Source organism: Macrobrachium rosenbergii, chromosome 30 (assembly GCF_040412425.1).
Source record: "Macrobrachium rosenbergii isolate ZJJX-2024 chromosome 30, ASM4041242v1, whole genome shotgun sequence".
NCBI classification, from domain to species: Eukaryota; Metazoa; Arthropoda; class Malacostraca; order Decapoda; family Palaemonidae; genus Macrobrachium; species Macrobrachium rosenbergii.
This window is the reverse complement of record NC_089770.1, coordinates 9,101,001-9,120,243: the sequence shown is the minus strand read 5'-3', so window position 1 is coordinate 9,120,243 and position 19,243 is coordinate 9,101,001. Positions and strand designations below refer to the sequence as shown.

Sequence of the window (19,243 nt, the reverse complement as noted above, 5' to 3'; positions counted from 1 at the left end):
CGCTTCTTCCTCATCTCCATTTCCTCTTCTTCTTCTTCTTCTTCTTCTTCTTCTTCTCTTCTTCTTCTTCTTCTTCTTCTTCTTCTTCTATAGAGCTAAAACCAGGAGACCATGAATATCCCAGCAATCCACACACTTCTATCTTCTACTATTCCCAGTTCTTTTTCTCCCTCCTACTCTTCCAACTTCTTCTACTCCTCCTCCTCCTCCTCCACGTCCTGCAGGGAGTGTAAGTTAGGCAGTAGAGCACAACATCCAACCCCAACCCTTCATCATATTTGATAACGATCGCACAGAAGCAGTGAAATATGTCCGGGGGCAAGAACACGCCGAGGAAACACCTTGGACTGGTGCTGGTCGTGGTACCAGGCCAGCCAGCACGATGGTATTTTGCTGCTACCAGGAGCAGAAAACAGAGAGAGAGAGAGAGAGAGAGAGAGAGAGAGAGAGAGAGAGAGAGAGAGAGAGAGAGAGAGAGGTTTACCACAGCACAACAGAGAAGGAAAAGGAGAGTGAATGCTGCAATAAAGCGGAGAGAGAGAGTGAATGCTGCAATAAAGTGGGAGAGAGAGAGAGAGAGAGAGAGAGAGAGAGAGAGAGAGAGAGAGAGAGAGAGAGAGAGAGAGAGATTTACCACTGCACAACAGAGAAGGAAAAGGAGAGCTGAAGAGAGCAAGAGAAAGTGGAGAGAGAGAGAGAGAGAGAGAGAGAGAGAGAGAGAGAGAGAGAGAGAGAGATTTACCACTGCACAACAGAGAAGGAAAATGGAGAGTGAATGCTGCAATAAAGCGGAGAGAGAGAGAGAGAGAGAGAGAGAGAGAGAGAGAGAGAGAGAGAGAGAGAGAGAGAGAGAGAGAGGGATTACCACACAGCACAACAGAGAAGGAAAATGAGAGTGAATGCTGCAAATGAAGTGAGAGAGAGAGAGAGAGAGAGAGAGAGAGAGAGAGAGAGAGAGAGAGAGAGAGAGAGAGAGAGAGCGTTTAACCCGCAGTAGAGCAGAGGCTTGTAGGTAGCGACCGTCTCCATGTACTGGCTGGAACCATCACCTCTGGTATATATACACCTGCGATCCTCAAGTATCCTGCTACACAGGTACGCACACTCCGCCCCTCACCGCAATCACCGTCATGAATGCTACTCAAAATACCGCAAATATTCTCTCAAAGATAAATTACTAAGAGTATATCATATACTCTTTATATCTTTTTTTTTTACAAGTACCGCAAAAATTCTTTAACTCGCGACTACAGCTACCGCAAATATTCTGTCAAAATTAAATTACTAAGAGTATATCATATACTTTTTACATCTTTGCCGTTAGAAGTAACGTAAACATTCTTTTTATTTTTAATTAAAGCTACCACAGAAACATTTTTTTCAATAAAACTATTGCAAAAAATTTTTCATTAAACTACCGCAAACAATAATTCTTTTTTTTTTTTTATTAAAACTTCCGCAAATCATTTTCAATATCATTTATGGTAACATGGAAGACACTAAAATTCCGCATCAATATGTTTTATTTTTAGTCGAAGGTCGATGGGCAAAGTAATTCATTCATCTCGAGACCAAAAAATGAGACGAAAAAAAGACTGCCCCTTGAACAAGTGAAGGCTATATGTGCGAGGAAAAACGAAAGCAGGAAGATCATTTATAATTTACGCAACTTTTAAAGGATTTGTAGATATTACCGTTATTTCTGGGCCATTCGAAACGGTAAAAAAAGGAACAGTTGATGTTACCGTTATATGTAACCATAAATTTTAAGTTCTATTTTGCAATACTGATGAAATGACCAAATTGTAACTCTGGGAAGACACTTCTTGTATTTACAATAATAATAATAATAATAATAATAATAATAATAATAATAATAATAATAATGGGAAGACACTTATTGTATTTACAGTAATAATCATCATCATTATCATCATCATCATAATGGGAAGACACTTACTATATTTACAATAATAATAATAATTATAATAATAATAATAATAATTACAGAACACTGGCATCCCTTAACGCATTTTGTACGAAACCTTATTTGTAAGTGAAAGATCCAACCAGTTGCGTGTGTGTGTGTGTGTGCGCAGGAATAAAAAGAATGTCTACCCTAACTCTTACATACTGACACACATGAACAAACTTACATGTGTACACAAAACTATTCTTCACTTACATACGAGACAAAAAGAAAAAGCCGCACATCTTGCGTCAAAGAGCTACGCATACCATCTCTCTCTCTCTCTCTCTCTCTCTCTCTCTCTCTCTCTCTCTCTCTCTCTCTCTCTCTCTCTCCTTCGTCTAAATTATGCAGACATTTTAAACTCCGGTGAGCCATCTGTTGCTAATTATCGGCAAGAACAAATTAAACTAATTGTGAGGCTCGCCACATAAAACGGAAACAGGTTTGATCTCATTTCAATTGTCAATACTCCCACGTCATCGTCAGCTTCATCCGACCATCAACTACTGATCTCACTCTCATGGCTACTACCAGGAGGACCAAGGTGGTGGAGAGAGAGAGAGAGAGAGAGAGAGAGAGAGAGAGAGAGAGAGAGAGAGAGAGGGTGAGAGAGGTGGACAGAAACAGGTGAACTGAGAGACAGAGAGAGAGAGAGAGAGAGAGAGAGAGAGAGAGAGAGAGAGAGAGAGAGAGAAAAGATAACTGAATACAGGTGAGTACGAGGAGAGAGAGAGAGAGAGAGAGAGAGAGAGAGAGAGAGAGAGAGATGGTGAAAAATGGATAAAACTGAATACAGGGAAATGGAGAGAGAGAGGAGAGATGAGAGAGAGAGAGAGAGAGAGAGAGAGAGGTGGCGATAAAAGATGGACTGAATACAGGTGAGTACGAGAGAGAGAGAGAGAGAGAGAGAGAGAGAGAGAGAGAGAGAGATAACAAATGGACAAAACTGAAAGGGAAATGGTGGTTGGGAACAGCAAAAGGAATAAAAGAAGGAATGAGAGAATGTGGAAGGGAAATGGAGGAGAGAGGCAGACGAGGAGATATAGGGAGTTATAAGAGAGGAAAGTGAGGATAAAGAAGGAAATGAGGAGCTGAGCCAAGGGGGAAAATGTGTGACTTAAAAGAAAGGAAAAAAGAGGAGAGAATAAAAAATGGGTGATATAATAAGAGGAAGAGGAGATTAGATAAATAAGATATAATAAATGGGGAAGGTATGTGAGCGGAAAGAGGGGGGGAGGTAATAAAGGAGGGGGGAGGGTAAAGGGAAGATGAAATGTGCAATAAGCTAGGTTGTGTGACGCCAGTTTTCATAGACATGAATCAATCAATCAATCGTGCGAGAGGTAATGCGACATAACGAGGCCTGTATGTCAACAAGTAAGTAATGAAAAAACATCTAGAGTTTCTTTATTACTCAATGATAACTCTCTAAACATTTCCGGGATCAAAACTTCCCAGCCCGACAGATTTACTTCCCAGAACCGTACGCATGCGCGGGTGCGCAATCGCCTTTTGCGTAAGCATTACTAAATTGCTCGTCAATTACCCAAAACCTTAGGCAAGGACCAATTTCCTATAGCAGATACCGACCGCCGCCCAAGTCACAGAGTCCCCCGCCCACACGCCCCTAAAAATGTTTCTGAGAATTTTTGTAGTTCGAGGGAAAAACGTGTAATCTGAAAAGAAAATTCATGAAACTATCTCTCTCTCTCTCTCTCTCTCTCTCTCTCTCTCTCTCTCTCTCCTGAAGTCTCATGACTATTTCTTGGTACAAAATGTATCGTAGTATTCCGAAGTACAAATCTCCAACTGTCAGTCTGTTTGTCAGTGGCTAAAAGTAATGACTGAATCTGTTCCAAATTATTTATCCGTTATTTCGATATTGCTTCAGTGGCTGAGAATTATCAATATTACAAGACATTTAAACTAATCTCACAAAACAAGCAGATAATTCGAGCTATTAATCATCCAACTGAAACGTTTTATTTTTATATACAAAATATCAATATAAGATTGTTGACTATATCATTTAAATGTGTTACCACGCCTGTTACAAAACTGAAAAACTAGGAAATATAGATCTTAAATAAAACCACACAGATCAATCTGTACTACAAAGTCAGCTTTCCAATCATATAAAAGTCTAGAAAGTTTACACCTTGAAAAAATAACACCGTACATAAAACACCTAGGTCTTATCGTACTGAAAAAAAAGTCACGTCTTGGAGCCATGTTATTCAGAAATAAACTACAATTAACAATCTATAGGTCAGTTCACGAAACAAAAAGTTAAAAATTTTGGAAAAACGCTATGCATGCGTGCCCCTGATTAAATTTCAAAACAAACATCTGGTCAAATTTCCACAAATAAAATTGTCGGGAATTTTGGGGTCAAACACCATACAGAAAGTCTATATTCGGTGCCAATTCGGACTTCGAGGTTTGGTCCAGGGACTTTTAGACGACCCAGGTGAGTTTGTTCAACTAGGGAGATCTAGACAGCCCAGGAGTTTTAGACAGTCAGGGAAGTTTAGACTAACTGTTCACTAAGTTACAATGGGTAAAAAAAAAAAAAAGTCGATTTCTTTCTTCATCACAACCTTTCTCTGCCCTACAAATAACGAAAGGGACAAGAATAACTTCTGAAAAATGCGACAACACTCGCCGGACACCACGTGCCATTTTTCAGGGGGCATAAATTTCCACGAGAAACTGCTGAAGCAGGAAGTGGTTGGAATTCTGCAACGAGAGATATGAAGGCTAAACCAAACGTTTCGCTAATACCCGAAAATCATTAAGGTTTCGGAAAGCTTAGGGGGGAGGGGAATGAGGGTAAGGGGGAGGTTTGGGGGGTAGATGCAGAGGGCATGCCTGGAGTCCATGGGCCTGCCGACTCTCATCTGCTGCTCCTGCTGGTGGTGGTACCACCTGACCAATTGCGGGCCGGGACGGGAGAGCAGGTACGGTTTGACCAGGAGCCAACATACACAAACGCACATACACGCACATACACACACGCAGACATTATCCCGGATCTCTACAAACTTAAATCATAAATCTTTACACAATGTAACAAAAAAGTAAAAAAAAAAAAAAAATTCGGTACTATGGAGGAAGTACAGTTAAAAATCCAGATGCCCTCTATACACTGCTCAGTTTTGGGCACTTTTATTAAAAACCTTAGTCACCATCGTCTTTCACTGAGAGAGAGAGAGAGAGAGAGAGAGAGAGAGAGAGAGAGAGAGAGAGAGAGAGAGAGAGAGAGAGAGTAACGGTTTTAAACAATCAGTATATACTCGCATATACATATATATATATGTATATGTGTGTGTGTGTACATATCATGAAATCCCCCCAATCTTTGCCTAGGATTCGAACCTGAGGACCCAGGAGGATGGGTATGCTTCATGCCAGTGGGCCTCTGCCGACCTAAGTTGTGAATTATGAACCTAGGAGTTAGTCGACTATAGTCGGTCACAGCCAGGGTGGATAAGTGTGTGTATGGGCTGGCAATATTTACTTTAAAAATACTGAGAACCGGAAGGCTAACATTTTCTGGAACCAAATCCACGATGAATAAAAGTCTAAGATAAAAACATGATTGCTACACGATCCAGAAAAGAGAACATTAAATAATGACTATTTGTGCATTAGCATATACACACACGTAGATACCCGCCCAACCAAAACACACCTAATGTTACACATGTTGCATAAGAACTTGAACAGATTTTTTTTAACAACCTGCAACGGATCTCGACCACAACTCTACGGTATTTGAGAGCCATGTTTGAAAGCCTGAAACCCAGACACTGGAACGAAATATATGGACGCAAAACATCTTGCCTTTCCAATGAAACGAACTACCTGTCCTTATCTAGTTCAGGTCGAATATAATCATTTTAAACAAACGGACGACGAAGAAAAGAAGGGTTCATCCTAATGAAAGCTGCAGGCATCACTGAAAATGGGAGAGAAACGAATTTTTCTATAGCTTGCAGTTAAGCGATAGACATTTCACCAGATTAGGCGATCAGAGGATTGTTGACTTACATAGAGTACGCAGCAGAAGAGGCCTGCTGTCGGGTGTTACTCGGCAGCCTGAGAGAAGAATGTTTCTGCTCGAGTTCAAGAGAACGTTGCTTTTAAAAGTACCTATACAAATGGCAGACGGATCACTACCGCAATGGAGAGAGAGAGAGAGAGAGAGAGAGAGAGAGAGAGAGCACTGTCAATAACTAAATAAATTGCGGTCAAATTCTTATTTTCTTCTACAGATAGCATAACAGATGCATTCAGGAATCCTTTGCGTTTCCCTAACCACATCAATAAAGTCAGTTCTCTCTCTCTCTCTCTCTCTCTCTCTCTCTCTCTCTCTCTCTCTCTCTCTCTCTCCTCTCATTTGTGGAATACAGACGAGATGTACGATCGAAATAATTTCAAAATCAAGGCTCAGAAGAACAACATCAAACCCTAATCTAGCCCAGGCTTGAATGTCCAAGAAATGCAAGATTACGTGCAAGATAGAAGTGAATGGTGCACTAAGTTTAGTGGGTCTATGTCGCTGCTGATGAGTCTTCTGTAGATAAATGTGGAGGTGTTAATGTATGTTGTTGAAATCAAGTTTTTACGTACGAATGTGACTGATTGTAGTGTTTTATTTTTCTCTGAAGCCACACCTTGTTAAAGTACAAGGCTCTTAGCTGAAAAAATCTGAATATACAGATATAACAGAGAGAGAGAGAGAGAGAGAGAGAGAGAGAGAGAGAGAGAGAGAGAGAGAGAGAGAGAGAGGAATACATGCAAGTGAAAATATTTTCCTGAAATTAAGCTATTTGAATTTTTGTATATCAATAAAAACGCCTGCGACCTTTTAAGCAACATTTTATGTGCATTTCTCGATTTCATGAGCAAGTGGTGTGCATACGTTGACAAAAAAGACAAAGAAAAACATACACAGAATCAACACTCACATATTTATATCTATCTATCTATCTATCTATCTATCTATCTATCTATCTATATATGTATATATATATATATATATATATATATATATATATATATATATATATATATATATACATATATACACACACACACACACATATATATATATATATATATATATATATATATATATATATATATATATATATATATATATATATATATATATACGTTTCATTTGCAGTGCTGATTATTGTAAGGAATCTAATGATAAATATATCGAAACAAAAGAGAAAGAATAATAAAAGTAAAAAAATTATAATACAAGGAAGAGCAGAGGAATCTCAGGATAGGGATGCCGGTAGGATATGAGAGAGAGAGAGAGAGAGAGAGAGAGAGAGAGAGAGAGAGAGAGAGAGAGAGAGAGAGAGTACTACAGGTGCAACGGATGGAAGGAAGCAGACGCGTGACCACGGTAACATGGCTATAGCCAACCACGCCTCACATTCATCCTCAACATAACGAACTTCAATGGACTCTCCCTTATTCTCCCCCTACCCCCCTTATTTTATCTCCAACGATGACTTCCACCCTTCCTCTCCCACTCTACCCTTGCTTATCCTGCTTCATCGCCAACGATTCCTTCTACCGTTTATTTTGTATTTTGAGTTCATACTCCAACAATCTTTTCTTTTGTCTTCAACAACTATTTCTTCTCCTCCTTCAATAATGCTTTCTTCTTCTCCAACTCTTTTAATTCCAAAAATTCCTTCTTCCCAACCACTTCCTCTCCTCCCCCTTTCAGCAACTCTTTATTTTCTTCCAGTTCTTCCTTCACCTCCAACACTTTTTTTTCTCTCAATTTTTTTTTCGTCTACCTCCAACAACCCCTCCCATTTACCCTCGCCTCCACCTCTAACAATTTCTTCTTCACCAACTCAACGGACTTATTCCTCCTCCTCCTCCTCCTCCTCCTTTTTCCATCCTTTATCTACCCTTCTCATACACAATCACCTTTCCATCCATACTTCCCTTCCCTGCACCCGTTCCTCAGTCATCTTCTAAAATCTTTGGTCTCTCTTACCCATGTTCGAACCTTAACTGATGGAAAAATATATGTTGGCGCCGCACTCAAAGCGGTCAGTGGTTTCTATGGTGAGTATTTGTATTTGCAGTTCCTCTGATAACCAACGATATACGAATTTTAGCTTTTTATTCATTTCTTTTTTATTTCTTTCTTTATTATCTACAATGATTTATATCTTTTAAGATGGCAAAAGTATAAATAACTAATATAAACATACATTTTAGATTTATATATAGATATATATTCATATATATATATATATATATATATATATATATATATATATATATATATATATATATATACATATAGACATCATATCCATGAAAGTACTCTGTCGAAAACGAGAGAGAGAGAGAGAGAGAGAGAGAGAGAGAGAGAGAGAGAGAGAGAGAGAGAGAGAGAGAGAGCATTAAAACCGAACAATGGCTTCACGACAGTTTTAGTAGCCCATAAATGTAATGAAGACAATTTATAATCGATAGTCAATTCATCTCTGTGTCGCAGCGGACGGTCCAAGGGAACACAAGGCAACACCACCAGGAGCTCGCAAGGGCGAAAGTCTTAGGGTAGGACCGTGTTCCAGGCGACCCTAAGGACGAGTGTAGGTTACTTCCTTGATGACTTCGAGTCCCTATCTTTTACGCGCTGTCTGGTTCCCTTGTAATTAAAAACAAAAAACGCACACTGCCGCTCCGCGGCTGCTACCGACGGACGTAGTGGACGTAGCGTTAAGGCCAAGCGCTAAGCTCGTCTCCTCATGCCAAATATGGACTTTGTTCCAGGGATTCTCTCTCTCTCTCTCTCTCTCTCTCTCTCTCTCTCTTTGTGTATGCTAATTTATAAGGCAGCGTAAGTCTTACATATATACATCATACACATGTGTATATAAATCTTACATATATACAGCATACATTTGTACACGCGCATACATACATTAATAAATACACACATATACATACATATATAATATATATATATATATAAATATATATATATATATATATATACTATAAATATAATATATAAATAAAATCTCTTCATGAAAGATATGAAAGAGAGAGAGAGAGACTCGAAAGAAACCTAGCATGAGAGAGAGAGAGAGAGAGAGAGAGAGAGTACTGTCACTTCATTAAAGTAACAATCAACCAATACTCTTAAGCCCTACTCAGTACTCACCTCAAAAGAAAGCTCGCCGATGTTGGACCACTGGAAATTGGAGATCAGTTTTCGGGAAGTAGTCGGAGACCCTCCCATGTCGTCCTGGGAAGGAGAAATAATAATAATAATAATAATAATAATAATAATAATAATAATAATAATAATAATAATGAGTAATTTGCTTCATATAGTAAGCAAATTACAAGAAAAAAATTGACAGTATTGTATAACTTACGGAATAGTTGCGCCCAAAATCGACTCACTGTCTCTGGAACTCCCTGTTTTCCTACGTGTTCCTAAAACTTAGGTGATGCTTCAGTCTACAATGATATCTTCGAAAATTTGATTTTGCCCTAATGAGATTAGATTTACCACGCCGAGGCCTTCTTATGTTTCATTATACGATATGATGCGATATGATGCAATATTTTTTACGAAGTACTGATCAGTCAAAAGCTATTTATCTTATTCTCAATCTCTCTCCAAAGCAACGGCGACCCACATACTTGAATAACAACCAGGTACATAATCCAATGCTTAGTTAAAAAGACACGTACAGGACTTTCAGAAAAATGCGATCGTACCTTGCCTTTCCTCGACCCGTTCGGGGATCTGATTGAGAGAGAGAGAGAGAGAGAGAGAGAGAGAGAGAGAGAGAGAGAGAGAGAGAGAGAGAGAGAGAGAGAGTCAAATTTATTATCCTATTTTACGTTGCCATCCTTACGAGGAACGGAAAACAAAAAAAGATAATTCTAACCACCCATTAAATTCCGGACTTATAGAGACTCCCGTCACGTAAAAACGCCATTGATCATCATGAATTTAAATTCAAATAGTGAAGTCCACCATGAAATGGACGAGAAGAATATATCAATTTGATTTTTATATATATAAAAAGGAAGACCTGCCTGTGCTGAATACAAAGGCTACTTTAAAATCCAGCTGTGACAAAAGAATTCATCGACTGAGAACGGTAGCTTAAATACAAATCGAAAAGCCGATTATGATAAAAAAGTTATTTAAAAAAAACCGATTGTGAAAAAAAGGATCACGTCTGAAAACAAGTTTTTTTTTTATTAATTAAACATCTCTTGTAAAAAAAATAAGCTAATAGGAAGATCAAAACCGTGTAAAAACTCTTTCTGAAAACTGATAATCTACCAAGGCACAAGATCACTTTCTTATGAGGCGTTGAAATCCCCTATAAGAATTTCAACAAAAAAAGGACTCCAGATACTTTCATGGTCTGGTGTCATTTTTGTTAAAAATAACAAATATAATAAAAAGCATTTTATTCTGGTACAGTATTATTAAAATCATGGGAATGTCTAGTCAGGCAAGTGAAATACCAAAAGCGGTAGAGGAAATGTACAGTATTAATTTCGTTATGTAAAAACTCAGTTTCAAAATACATAAAAAATATCTTGCTGGTTGGTAAATAACAAACATACACAGAAATCTGAATAAACGAAATCTGTGACGATATGAAACTAAATCTATATTAAAAATACATGGAAATATCCATTCCCGTAAAGGGAATAAAGTTACGTTAAAAATACATGAACAAATTATATTCTCTTTTAGATTAAACCTCACAAACACTAATACATGGGGTTTCGTTGACTCATTAAAACCAATGATACTTTATAATACAAAGAGCATCTTATACAGAGAAAAAGCATCCATGTACAACACAGCCACAAGGCTAAAATCCCTTTCACTTCCTACTGCCTTTTTTCCGTACGTCTGACGCGTGCAATGAAATAAGGCATCCCCTACCGACGGCCTCCCAACAAAAAAAAAAAGAAGAAGAGAGAGAAATATATTATGAACTAATTCACTGCTGCGCCTTCCTTCTTCCTTATCTGCCAGCATCATCTTACCTCATACAATTCGACGCCCTTGGCGCAGATGGCCATAGCCACCTGCGGCGTCGGCTCCTGCTTCTTGCATCGCAGGCGGTACAGGTGGAGATTGTGGGGAGCCTCCTGCTGCGACGCCTCGCGGATGTAATGCGCTTGGGCCTCGGCCCGCGTCAGACCCAGGTTGTCTCGGTGCAGGAGCGGGACGTTTTCCATGATGTACGGCACCCCCACCCGCTCCACCAGCTGCAATGAAAGGCGTAGCTTTGATTGGCGTGTGTAATTCGATATTATCTAAAGAATCCCAAAGTAACGTTGACTGGCGTGTGTAATTCGTTATTATCTAATGAATCCCAAAGTAACATTGATTGGCGTCTGTAATTCGGTATTATCTAAAGAATCCCAAAGTAACATTGACTGGCGTGTGTAATTCGTTATTATCTAAAGAATCCCAAAGTAACATTGACTGGTATGTGCAATCCGTTATTATCTAAAGAATCCCAAAGTAACATTGACTGGTATGTGTAATTCGTTATTATCTAAAGAATCCCAAAGTGACGTTGACTGGCGTGTGTAATTCGTTATTATCTAATGAATCCCTGGCAAATTGACGTTGATTGTAACATTGATTGGCGTCTGTAATTCGTTTATTATCTAAAGAATCCCAAAGAACATTGACTGGTATGTGTAATTCGTAAAGAATAAAGTAACATTGATTGGCGTCTGTAATTCGTTATTATCTAAAGAATCCTAAAGTAACGTTGACTGAATTCCCTAAAGAATAAAGTAACGTTGATTGATTGGAATCCCAAAGTAACATTGACTCTGTGTAATTCGTTATTATCTAAAGAATCCCAAAGTAACATTGATTGGTAGCTGTATTATCTAAAGAATAAAGTTCGTTATTGATATTATCTAAAGAATCCCAAAGTAACATTGACTGGCGTGTAACTCGTAATTCGAACTCAAAGTTATTATCTAAAGAATCCCAAAGTAACGGTTGGCGTGAATTCTGAATCCTAAAGTAACATTGACGTGTGTAATTCGTTATTATCCCAAAGTAATTGGCGTGTGTAATTCGAATTATCTAAAGAATCCCAAAGTAACATTGACTGGCGTGTGTAATTCGTTATTATCTAAAGCTCAAAGTAACATTGACTGGTATCTAAAGAATTATTATCTAAAGAATCCCAAAGTAACATTGACTGGCGTGTGTAGCTCGATATTATCTAAAGAATCCCAAAGTAACATTGACTGGCGTGTGTAACTCGATATTATCTAAAGAATCCCAAAGTAACATTGACTGGCGTGTGTAACTCGTTATTATCTAAAGAATCCCAAAGTAACATTGACTGGTGTGTGTAATTCGTTATTATCTAAAGAATCCCAAAGTAACATTGGTTGGCGTGTGTAATTCGATATTATCTAAAGAATCGCAATGTAACATTGACTGGTGTGTGTAATTCGTTATTATCTAAAGAATCCCAAAGTAACATTGATTGGCGTGTGTAATTCGATATTATCTAAAGAATCGCAAAGTAACATTGACTGGTGTGCGTAATTCGTTATTATCAAGGGAATCTCACAGTAACATTTATCAACATCTGCAGAAGAAAGTACAGATAAATTATTATAAAGTACAAAAACATAACAAAAGCAAAGGAAAATTTCATGAAAATTTATTGCCCAAACAAGGAACAAAATTACACCGCCATGAAAGTGATGAAAGGTTTCGGTTAAACTAGATATAATTCATTAACAAAACTACCGCGGAATAAATAAACAACCGAAAAAAAAACAATCCACCAACTAGATGCGCGACACATGTCTAACCTTCATGCTAAAATTCAATAACAACTGCAAAAATCAATTCACTAAGTGCAATAAAAAAAAAGAGTATCAAGTATGCAATAATAAGACAAAAATTAATCGCTGAAATAAGTGAAATGAGAGACATGATTTATTCCTTTCGTATAACTCACGGAAGTCAAAATTGACGCAGGGAAAATATTTTACTGGCTGAAATAAACATAAATGTTCAACCGGTGCATAAAATTCCTTAAAATCTTCAAAAAATCTACTAAAAACAATCTGCCAGCTGATTAGGAGAAAGGTGAATATAACCTACTAAAGTTCATTAACATACACATTAACAAAATAAGACTCTCTATCAAAAGAGATAACGTAAACTTTTTCTGTACCTTTGAAAGCCCTAACTTTTGAATGAAAAATTAGCAGCTGTAAAAAATTAAAATAAATAAATTAAAAAAGCTTTGAAAAAGAAAAGTTCTGGGCATGGAGCCGTATCCCAGAATTCAAAGCTAAGAAACTCGCAGCATCTCTCTACGAATCCTGGCTTGAGCGAATGTGGGAGGCAATGAGATCCCAGCAGCCTGAAGTGCTCGGGAAAACAGACATACTTCCCAAGACATAGTCATTTCCTACGAGCAATGCATGCACCTACCCACTGTGAGAAGGGCAATAACAACCTACAAACCATTGGAGCATTTCCCTACAGTGAAAAAATCAAAATCACCTACAAAATGACCTCACCTTCCCGCAAAGATGCACACCAAAGACCTGATCAAGAGAATGCACCTACCCACTGTGGGAAATAGAGGGACGGTTCGAAATACTGCTGCTGGCTGTGGGGATCGTGGCAGAAGTCGCCCAGGTCGGCCTGAAGGGCGTAGGAGGCCATGACGAAGGCCGTCTCCTTAGGGATGGGTTGGTTGTAGGTGAGCACATTTTCACGCAGCTGCAAGTAGTAGTGCAGACGAGAGAGTTGGTCCCTGCGGCCAGGAGGAGAGAGCAAGAGTGGTCAGTATTTACAGGAATGACAACCATGATGATGATGATGATGATAATGATTTAATGGGAAAATACAGCTACTACTATAGCTTATAATAATAATAATAATAATAATAATAATAATAATAATAATAATAATAATAATAATAATAATAATAATAATAAAATACTCACAATGGCACGAGTTTTTAAATGCAGAAATAAATCCACATTGATATGGGTACAAATATTTAAAAATAAAATCTCTACCAATAGATTTGATCAATATTATCAGTAATAATATTGATAATAATTTGATGAAAAATACAACTGCAACGACTACTACTACTACTACTACTACTACTAATAATAATAATAATAATAATAATAATAATAATAATAATAACACACAAGAAGAAAATGATGATAAACACTCTGAAAAGTTGCTATCATCACTATTTTCGAGATATTTGGTCCCTAGAAACAGAAAATAAATGAATAATAATAACTTTGGAGGTAACTGGTACTTTAAAAGGGTAACAAATGATTAAAAATACGGGGAAAGAGAATACTAGCTGAATGATGATATTGATGGTGTCAAGTTACTACTAATATTAAAGATATCATATGGGGATTAAAATAATACTAATTATGGTAGTCGAGACTTTTGTTCCACAGAGAAGGGAAGTAACAGCAATCTAATTAAAGGGAATTATGATGATCATTTTTAGTGGTGTAGTTGCTAATATACGTATATTACTATAATAATTTTTGTTGTTCATATTTACCTAATATATAACTTTGCTTATTATATTATTATTATTATAATTATTATTATTATCATTATTATTATTATTATTATTATTATAATTGATTCCATTCTTATTTTCTTCAAATACTTTAAACTTGGTTTAAAATGATATAACCAAGTTTAAAATATTTGAGAAAGGAAATAACAGACAATATCAAACACTGCTGTAATAAATGATTATGATACTCATCACCATTATCATCATCATCATCGAGGCAGTAAGTCCCTAGAGTGAAGTTACTACTAAAAATGAAGAATCTACTACAACAATAAGATTTCTAGAAAACAAAACAACAACAACAATAATAATAATAATAATAAAACACAACCAAGGGAAGTTTTAAATCTAAGCAGACATAAACAGACAAAATTACCAATATGATTCATATTAGTTTAACCGCAACACCAAAAATAATCAAAATAAGAACAACACAGAAATAGAAGCAGTTCTTCCAACAGAACGAAGCCCCAGCCGTACCTGAGCAGAAGTTCGGTCTCGACGTAGAACTGGACGCGGAATTTGAACTGCAAGAGAGGCTCGCCGTTCGAGTCCAGGCCCTGAAACGAAACGAAAAATTATGAGAATATTAATTATTAATTAATTCTTATTGTACGCGGAACGTGGAAACAGAGGTATGATGAAAAGTAATCAGTGAATCTCGGTTAACGATGATAAAAAAAAAAAAAAAAATCGAGACAACAATGACAAAGACGTGGCGTTAAAAAACCACTGTGCCTCTGTTGACCTACAAATGGGATTATGTACCTGGTAGTTAGACCATTACGGTGGTCGCAACCAGAGCTGAAAGAAGCAATGTGCAATCAACATAATCCAGAAAGTCTTGCTGAGGAACTGGAGGACTAAAACACACACACACACACACACATATATATATATATATACTGTATGTATATATATTTATATACATATATGTATATGTGCGTGTGTGTGTGTGTGTGTGTGTGTATCAGCGCATGCAAGCACGTGTGTGTGTTAAGCACTTAATCTAAGTTTAAAGAGATGTGGTTGTTATCACCTCACGCGGGCTATACGCTAAGGCGGTAATCCCCGTTTATATTACAGTAGCCAAAGCACGTTCGAGCAATTTATTTATGACAGTTTAATCGCCTAATTTTATCTGTAAATTGACGTCACACCACCAAAGGTCATCGACGTCGGTCTAACTGTTGCATCTGTGTTTACTGAGAGAGAGAGAGAGAGAGAGAGAGAGAGAGAGAGAGAGAGAGAGAGAGAGAGAGAGAATGCAAATTTCCTTCACAAATAAGGTCTCTACAAGGTCAGCGTCTGGGCTGTATTCTAACCTAGCTCTGTCTCCCACCGCCGAGTCAAAATAAACGTTCGGGAAATGGAAGATTGAATCTTGAAACATTAGAAAAACGTCTATAAAAAGAAAAGACTGCATTGCCCGTTTAAAAACGTTCAAGATATTAAAAACGTTCAAGATAATAAAAGTTACAGTCTTATATTTAGGAAAACAATTTTTTTAAATAATCAATTGCACGGGTAATTTAAGAACGTTCTAAAGAACGAAATCTTACTTGAAAATGTTGGAATAAGTTTTAAAAAAGAAAGAGAAGCTTACACTGACGATTAAAATCATTAAAATTTTTGGAAGAACACGTCAAGTATTAATTAAAAATTCATGAAAACAAAAATAAAAAAGTAATTACCTTCGAATGTCTGGATTTGAAAGACTGTAAGACCTTAAAAATAGGATTGTGTTGTCAATTAAGAAACGTTAAGGTGAATAGCCTGAAATAAAAGTCTGAAAAAGTTTAATGAATAAAAGCCAAGCGAAGGCTAAAAGAACGCTCGAAAGATAAGGGAATGCTGCCCATTATAAAAATAAAATAACAAAAAAGACTATTAATAAATAAAAGCCAAGTGAAGGCTAAAAGAACGTTCGAAAGATGAGGGAATGCTGCCCATTATAAAAATAAAATAACAAAAAAGTTTATAAAAGAAAACATTGCACGATGACTGAATAATCTTTTCGAGTCGGGAACAACGAATGCATGCACAACCATAAAATTCTTTTTAAACGCCCTAAAAACGTTTGCTTGCGAGGACAAATGATAGGCACGGCTAAGGAACATGCTGTTGTGGTAGCCCGTCTTCAAGGATACCTAACGCAAGATCAAAAGAGTTACTGTTTAGACGGAGGCTCGACAGTTATGCGCACAAGCAAAACTCAGTATAAATTGCTGTATGTATTTTTATGCATACTCTCTCTTTCTATATCATTTATATATATATATATATATATATATATATATATATATATATATATACACATATATATATATATATATATATATATATATATATATATATGAGAAAGTGAAATCCCAGGAAGATGGAGCAATGATCGTTAATTCAGTTGAGATTAAATATATCGGACGAAGAAGAGTAGGAAGAAGAGGTGAGTAGGATGTGTGGGAAAGACTACAAAAACACTTTGAACGTGTAAGGAAGCCAAGGAGGGAGTGTATGAAAGGAACGTTGAGCCAACTTTCCTCTAAGGAAGTGAAGTGTGGATACTGAATTCGATTATGCCATTAAATAGGGGTGGAAGTGACTGTTGTGATTCTCATGATCTGGGACCACCTAACTATATATAAAATATAGATATATATATATATATATATATATATATATATATATATATATATATATATATATATATATATATATATACATATATACACACAAACGTAAAAAGCTGCTGTAATATATGAGAGGCTCAGAGACACAAGGCCCCCACCATGGACGTTAAGCACCGCCCCAAAAGCTCGGGCCATGTTACCTTCATTCTGTAAATTTGTATTGGAGCCAGTGGTCAGACAGGCTGGCCCCGGGCTGGAAGACAGCAAGTCTAAATGTGGAGTTCATTACTGGTGCACCATCGTCTTCATACACAGAATAATATATATATATATAATATATATATATATATATAATATATATATATATATATATATATATATATATATATATATATATATATATATATATATATATATATATATATAAATTTCGGAGATCTATCTTGAAAGTCGTCAAAGTGTTTAAGGTCAAAGTCCGGAGAAGAATGAAAATAATGACCAATAAATAACAAAAATAATATATCCTACTCTTGATAATCCTGATAAGTCTTCATAATACCAGAACATAATGTATGTGTGTGTATGCGTACGTTCACAGAGAGAGAGAGAGAGAGAGAGAGAGAGAGAGAGAGAGAGAGAGAGAGAGAGAATACTTGGGATGCTGTGAGTAAATGTATGTATTCGTTACGAGACAATGTATCAACAATAAAGGAAATAACAAGGAGATGAAAAAAGACAGAAAAGTTAAATAAAATAGTCACCTATAGCATAACGCAAACTACATACCGGCTTACTGAGAGAGAGAGAGAGAGAGAGAGAGAGAGAGAGAGAGAGAGAGACAATACGTAACGTAACGCTTAGGCATGCCGGGTCCTTGGATGATTCGGTTGTTTGTAATCGTCTAGCTGAACATTCCACCGTCGTGTTAAGGCTGCAACCGTAGCCTTGTTCCTTGTGACAGCTCCGCCGTTTTCGTCGGTAAAAGTTGGGCCTCGGTTCTGAATTCATTTCGGAGCTATGTCGCAGAACTATCTCTGCGCAGATTGAAAGAACAATAGCGCCTGGGAGATGGTGGAACAGTGGAATAGCCCTACAGGTAGAGATAGCGAATAGTACTTGTAGTAATGATGAGGAATGGTACTACGGCTAAGGATAGTTATGGTACTGGCGCTGGCGAGATGGAAAATAGTACAAGAGCTAATACATGGGGAATAGTCTCGGACCTTGAAGGATTGGAATAGTACAATGCTAGAGATTAGGAATACACTAGCACTACAGAGATTGAAGTTAGACGTATGTTGGTACGGGATGGGTAGTGAGGTGGATGGGGAACTGGATAGGTGGCCTGGGACAGGGGTTATGGGGAGGTTGGGGTGGGGGGGAGGTAAAAGATCAGGCAGGCCCAACGAAGCCTGAAGCGCCCCAGCAAACTATACTGGACACACACACACACACACACACACTCATCCAACTCGAACCTCGGCGTTAAAAGCTACAACTATCTTCACAACCTAATGTTTTATAGCATCTAGACGCTATCTCGTTTTGTCTATAAGCAGACGGGGCCTTTTAGGTGGGGGAGAGGAACGTGGGAGGGGGTTGAGTAAAAGGAATGAGAAAGGGGGAGGGAGGGAGAGAAGGGGGAGGGGATATATAGGGATATATAGCGACATCTGGTACGCGCGTCGAGTGGCCGTTGGCCACGTTCCTACTATGGTCAGGGGCAGCCTTTCCAACCTGCCCGGTATCTTCCGATTCCGTGCGTTTGGCTTCCTCCTCCTACGGTAAATACCACGGGAAAATTTATTCCGCCATATTTTTAATTATCATTTTGTAAAACACAAGAGTCATGGGTACTGATATGTAATACCCAAGGAAACCAAAACGCATCAAGATCGACGTTGCTAAACTAAGCCCAAGTTGGGGTTACATGGGATATATTTGAACACTGCCATTATACACGACCAAACTATTGCATTTTT

General features: G+C 37.5%; 1 protein-coding gene across 2 annotated transcripts in view; it reads right to left on the bottom strand.

The window, feature by feature from the left end:
• Nucleotides 1-19,243, bottom strand: part of LOC136854993 (protein expanded-like) — a 120,708-nt gene that overhangs the window by 27,774 nt on the left and 73,691 nt on the right. For both annotated transcript variants that reach the window (XM_067131676.1, XM_067131677.1), the window contains exons 5-8: nt 15,112-15,191; nt 13,635-13,824; nt 11,054-11,278; nt 9,189-9,272 (exon numbers count right to left, since the gene is read on the bottom strand). In XM_067131676.1, the coding sequence (XP_066987777.1) occupies nt 9,189-9,272; nt 11,054-11,278; nt 13,635-13,824; nt 15,112-15,191 (579 nt within the window). The remainder of the gene's footprint in view (nt 1-9,188; nt 9,273-11,053; nt 11,279-13,634; nt 13,825-15,111; nt 15,192-19,243) is intronic.